This window comes from Rhincodon typus, chromosome 40 (assembly GCF_021869965.1).
Source record: "Rhincodon typus isolate 14 chromosome 40, sRhiTyp1.1, whole genome shotgun sequence".
NCBI classification, from domain to species: Eukaryota; Metazoa; Chordata; class Chondrichthyes; order Orectolobiformes; family Rhincodontidae; genus Rhincodon; species Rhincodon typus.
The window spans coordinates 16,054,859-16,061,175 of record NC_063371.1 but is presented as its reverse complement, the minus strand read 5'-3'; the positions used below and the strand labels follow the sequence as shown (position 1 = coordinate 16,061,175).

General features: G+C 47.2%; 1 protein-coding gene across 1 annotated transcript in view; it reads right to left on the bottom strand.

Moving 5' to 3' along the window:
- Positions 1–819: 819 nt before the first annotated feature.
- LOC109920843 (vinexin-like) overlaps positions 820–6,317 on the bottom strand; it is a 48,004-nt gene continuing 42,506 nt past the window's right edge. The window contains exons 17-19 of the mRNA XM_048618524.1: positions 2,939–3,039; positions 2,505–2,611; positions 820–2,403 (exon numbers count right to left, since the gene is read on the bottom strand). Coding sequence (XP_048474481.1) covers positions 2,342–2,403; positions 2,505–2,611; positions 2,939–3,039 — 270 coding nt within the window. The 3' untranslated portion in view covers positions 820–2,341. The remainder of the gene's footprint in view (positions 2,404–2,504; positions 2,612–2,938; positions 3,040–6,317) is intronic.

Here is a 6,317-nt window from a genome sequence, read left to right as displayed (position 1 = left end):
CTGTGGAGAAGTTGTGAGAAGACTGACTTCTGATACTTGGACAAGCTGACACCGTTCTCCATCCAGCACAGAAGCTTACAGGAGATCGAATGTTCGGTGTAAGGTAATTTGGAAGAAACTGTTAGTTGTGGCAGGATTAAAAACAAAAAATGCTGGAAATCACAGCAGGTCAGGCAGCGTCCATGGAAAGACAGCAAGCTAACGTCTCGAGTCTAGATGACTCTTTATCAGAGCTGGCAGGTGTTTTATTTTTAACCAGATATGGAGGGGAGACGGGAAGAATATATTTTTAAAAATGCAGTGAGTCCATAGAATCATAGAGTCCTACAGCACGGAGATAGGCCCTTTGGCCCAAACTGGTCCGTGCTGACCAAAATAGTTGTTTTTTTTTTGCTACACACTACTTGAAAAGGTAGTGGAAACAGGTTCAACAATTGATTTAGATGGTGGGACGGTGCTAATGGCCTGGACCAATAATTTCCAAGGACAATGTTAATGTTAATGTTGTGGGACACAGGTTCAAATGGCAGCACTGCAGAGATTAGTATAACGGGGATTGAAAACTTCAACATCCTCCTCCCTCAGGACACTCTTTAAAGCAGCCCATTCTAAGCAACCTCTCACTAGATCCCCTGATCTCTCCTTCTATGAATCTGTTGGACTTTGATGGATCATATCATACTGGGAGGAACGTTGAGCTGGGTCACTCTGTGAAAAGGAGCTTTGGGAGGTAAATGCAAGTTTCTGCATGCTACGTGCTGAGGCAGTGAGCCTATATAGAGTGGGCATTTCCAATAACTTACACCTGAAAGGAAAGACTTTCTGAATCTGGATATCTTTTGTTTTATTGGAAAGAATAGGGTTATACAAATATATGATGAATACAGAGCGACACAGATGAAAGACCGAGTTAAGCACATTCCTGGAGTTACGAGGCTCTAGCAGTCAATTCTGCAAGTCAGCCACAGCACAGAGCTCACGAACCAGCTCAGACACAGTCAGAGACAGACTAAAAGCTCAGCAGCCAGACCCCTTCCAAAGACTACAGCCTGGAACTTTTCCCACACGGACGGCCAGCTGCTCCTATGGCCTGGGATCATCCTGTGCCAGTGTTCCAGCAGTGTCTGCTCAGCATTTTGCTGTTTGAATCTGCATGGTCACTCAATGACTTCTCTCGGTCCCTATCAGCCTGACTGTGTCATCCCTTTCTAAAGAGCCCACAGCCTGGGCTGACCTCAGCTTCCCAAGTCTGGACTCACACAGTCTAGACTTTCATGGTCTGGGTCTCTCACGGCCTGGGGCTCTCACGGCCTGGGGCTCTCTGTCTGGACTCAGGTAAGGTCTGCTCTGTGGCTGTTCAGAACGTCCTCCATCCAAAATCAGCATGGTTTCTAACCTTTGCTGAAGGTCCAGGAGAACCGGATGGAGTTGACTGGACGTGTGCTGTACCAGAGTATTGACTCTGATGGGTAACAGTCTCACTGCGTGAGGGGATCCCCATGTAACCATCCATTCCCATTATGGATGATCCCAGGGTGAGCAACGGAAGGGTGATCCTGCACACTGGACACTCTGCAGCACCCTGTTCGCAGCACAGTTACTCCAGCTGGCAGAGGTGTAGTTCTTTCTGAATCACTGCACCACTCCCCGACTCTCCACCCTGGTCCTGAGCCCCACTTCCAATCGGATCTGGGAGGTCCCACCAGTTGATCCAGCTCCTTTTAGATCTGGTTCCGGTTCGGGTCCACACTGAGGCATAAGGAGCAGTTGGACGACAGTTTCAAGTCTCAGCGGGCTGATTACCTGATCTAAAAGCGACAAACACAGAGAGAGAGAGAGAGAGAGAACGCAAGAGATAGACAGACAGAGAGAGAGAGACAGAGAGAAAGAGAAAGAGAGTGAGAGAGAGTAAGAAGCAGTGAGACAGAAAGAGAAAGAGACACATGGACAGAGAAAGAGAGCGAGAGAGAGACAGAGAGGGTGAGGGAGAGAGAAACTGAGAGAAACAGAAAGAGGAGTAGGGGAGATAGAGAAAGGTGAGATAGAGAGAGAAAGGTGGGAGAGGGAGAGAGACACAGACAGACAGAGAGAAAGGGAGGGAGAGACAGAGATACAGACAGAAAGAGACAGAGTGTGGGAGAGAGACAGAGAAGGAGAGAGAGAGACAGACAGAGAAAGAGGAAAAGGAAGAGAGACAGAAAGCTAAAGGGAGAGAGACTGACAGAGGAAGTGACACAGCAAGGAAAGACAGAGTGAGAATGAAGGAAAGACAAAGAGGGAGAGAGAGAGTGTATTCAGGCCTGGATGACTGTAATGAAGATTCTGTTGTTGATGAGGAAGATTATGCTGGTCGCACATAGTTCCCAGGGAATGTTCCGAAGTTGTTGGTCCGACGAGATGTACCTGCAAGGGAGAGACGGAATGGCCAAGTGAATGGCCTGAATCTGCTGTGGTACCGGGCTCAATAAACTCGGAATGTTGATATGTGGGAGCACAGAACTTACCTACAAACCAGCCATCATCGCATTTCTCCATCACATCGACAAGGTCACCTTCCATCAGTTCCAGCTCGTCGGCATTCACTGGATGGTAGTTATACAGTGCCCGGTACCTGTAACACAGAGACAATTCAGTCACACCATATCAGCTCAGCACCTCTTCTCCCAGAGAAATCCCATGCCCATCTCCTCCATCCTCAGAGAACTGTCACTCCATCAACACCTTCAGGAACAGCCCATCTATATAACCCCTGCTAACAGACCCACTCTCGGAATGAGATCCGGCCCCTCCACCCAGACACAGTGGGATCGGATTTTCATCCCCATCAACACCTCGACCACTGATGCAGACCTTCCCAGGTATGATACCCTTGTGATTCCCTCCGATGCCATCTGATCCCATTCCCCAAAGGCGGAGTGAACGGGTTAGGGTTACTCACGGACTCCAGCTTTCACCAATCCCAGTTCCGGTATTTCCCATCTGGTATCCTACAACCTTCGTGGGAATTCTGTGAGACTGCAGTCTGGGGTCAGCAGGCACCTGAAATGGTCCAATCAGCAGAGGAAAAAGAGTTGAATTTGAGTAGCAGTAGGGTTAATGGTGTCCTGACTCCACCTGGGTGCCTGTGGGGGAATAGGGCACAAGAGCATTTGTACCCAACTAGGGACAAATCAGTCATGGCACAGAGACTCCCCGTCGAACCATGTGCTGCCACCCTGAGCTATCCTTCAGCAGTCTGACCCCCTGCTCTGGAAATGACAGTGAAGTTTACCAGGGTGTCACACAGAGACTGGTCCCTGCAAAATGCTGAAAAGGGACGGATTGGAAGGTGTGTTTGATGGTGTCATCTTGCTGGAGTGGCAGAAATGGCAGAAGGTGACCCTCTGATTGTGGAGACTGGCAGTGAGGGAAGGAGGGGAAAGAGTGAGGGCAGAAGTGTGGAAAATTGTTGAGACATGGTTGAGGGCCCTATCAGTTGTGGCGGGCGGGAATCCTTGGCTGAGAGAAAAGAAAGACATGTTGGAAATGCCCTTGTGGAAGCAGGCATCATTGGAACAGACAGAGACAGAGGGACAGAGAACCTGGGTGAATGGAATAGTATCCTTACAGGAAACAGTGTGTGAGGCAGGATATTCAATGTACATTGCAGGTCAGTGGGTTTCTAGTCAATATTAGTGGCCAGTCTATCTCCAGAAACAGACAAGTCAAGGAAAGGACAAGTCAAAGACAAACCAGGTCAATCTGAGCGAAGGAAGTAAATTGGAAGCAAAAACTGATTACTTTTTTTCCAATTCCAGATGAGAGCAGGAAGCAGCAATGATGACGTCATTGAAATACCAGAGAAAGAGTTGGGATGGGGGCTCGAGTAAGACTGGAACAAGGAACGTTCCACATACCCCACAAAGAGACAGGTATAACTGGGAGCCATGTGGGTACCCATGGCAGTACCTTCAACTCTGAGAGAAGTCAGATCAGGAAAAGGAGAAGTTGTTTAGAATGAGAACAAGCTCGGCCAGGTGAAGGAGGGTGGTGCTGGATAGAGACTCTTCAGCTTCTTTTGGAAGAAGTGGAGAACCTTCAGGCCATCCTGATAGAGGGTCGTGGGGGGGGCGCGAGGTGGTTGGGGGCAGGGGGGGGGAGGCGAGGAGCGGGGATTGCAGAGGACGTGGCTAGGATCAGTAAACTAGAAATTGTGGAACCGCCACAAGTGTCAGAAAAATCACAGACAAAATTGGGGAGAGACTGGATAAGGAGGGAAAAGTCAAGATGAGAAAAGCAGCTCAGTGGGGGCAGGAACAGGCTGAAAGGATTCAGCAAGGGCAGTCCAGTTTGTAGATTTTGGAAATAAGATGGTAAAAGTTTGTCAGTCCAGCTTTCTCCCCTGGAAGAAACATGTTTGTCCCCTCTGTGAAATGGAAAATTATTTGGAAGCTCCTTCAACTACAACTGTGGCTTTTCATGGAACATTCCAGAGTGGATTCAACTCCATTTTGTACATTTCTTCTCAGGACATGGGTCTTGCTGCCCAGCTGAACATCTAGAATTGTCCCGAGAAGGTGCATTGGGTGTTATTGTGAATTCATCAACTTTTCTTCTATGGCACATGGGCAAGCAATCGCCTGATTTAATTATTTTTATCAATGTTTTCAAATCCCGTCTACAGCCTTGTCCCTCCCTGTCCCGGTCATCTCCTCCTGCACAACAAGCACTCCTCGAACACTGGCTTCTGGTGCAATCCTAAGCTGAATCACACCACCATTGCTCGCTGTGCCTTCAGTTCCCTCAGCTTCAAGCTCTGGGATTCTCTCCCTGCACTTCTCTACCTTGCTTTCTGCCTTTAAGACACTCCTTAAAACTGACCCCTTTGAATGAGGGTTTAGTCATCTGTCCCTCATATCGCCTTGAATGGCTAAAATTTGTATTTTGTTTTAGAATGCTCCTTGGGACATCTTGCAACATGAAGGCTTTATATCAATTGTGATTAAGATCCATAAATATATGGAAATTTGGGTTCTAAAGTGGAGAAATGATGTGTAGCTTTAAGTTTGACTTGTATGTCTATATTGCGTGTATTAAGAAGCCATTAAGTAGCCATGGTTTCATTTTATATTTGTTATGTGATGTCTGAAGTTTGTGGATATATACATTTTTGTGAGGGTTTACAGCCTGGGTTAGAGCCTGAGGTGAGTAGTTCAGTGTATGAGAGAATAAGAAGGTCAAGATAAACAATCTGCTCTTATCCAGTGACAAGAGCCCAGCATCAAAGACAGACAGAACAATTCTGGTCAAGCAGTGTGAGGAGGTTCAGTCAAAGCAAAAAGTTGGTTTTAGTTCAGCTGTCTCCATCAAGGTCAGGGGGTGGCATAAACTCCTGAGAGTTTTAAGAGAAAACAGTCCAGAAATTGAAAACTGCTGAAGCTGAGGGTATGAAAAGCCTGTGTGTTTGCTCTGAATGTGCATAGAAGACAGTAAGAAGAAAGTTCTGGAACAAGGAATATTAAAGTGAAGAAAGGATAACACTACGCCAAGGTTTGGGTATTCTGTAAGATAGCTGTTCACTGTAAAAGTGTTGAAAAATTATTTATAACAAGACATTTCAAACAGTTCTTGTATTATGTAATTTAGTTGGTGTTTTCTTTTACTTTTTCATGTAATCAACTTTACGTTTTTTTTGTTAAGGTACATTGGCAGCCTCTTGTGAAGACATTCAGTGACTGTAAACAAAAAGCAGAAGTAAAACTTATCAAACCAGATCTCACTCTGGGATCTAATTTATCCAACATTACAGAGACTAGGATGATAACACAACTCAAGTTGTTGCATTTCCTCACCTGGGCGGGAAGCACCGGTTGCTGGGTAGAGGATGCGGTTGCCATGGTTCCTGAGCCTACTGCCAGCTGACGAGGTGGTGACTGGAGCTGCCAGGAGAGAAGGTCAACACTTCCATGCTGACTGGTCGACAAACCTGGCGCTGCGTGCTGATTGGTGTTCGATGCTACAACTGCCTGCTGTCTGGTGGTTGGCATTGGTACAGAGTAGTGATTGGCTGGTCGTCTGGTCAATGAAGCTGTGCCCTCCATTTTTGCGGAGATGGATAAGGTGGGGGAATAATATTGGGTTGGCAGAGTTGATGAAGTATTGGGGCAATGCTGGGTTACGGGAGTGGGGGAGGTGGTGGGGTAATGCTGGGTTGGCAGAGTTAGTGAAGTGTTCAGATATTGCTGGGTTATGGGGGTGGAGGAGGTTTTCAGGTATTGCTGGGCTGGGAGGGATGGTGAGCTGTTGGGAAATGGTTGGGTTTTTGGGAGAGGGTCGGG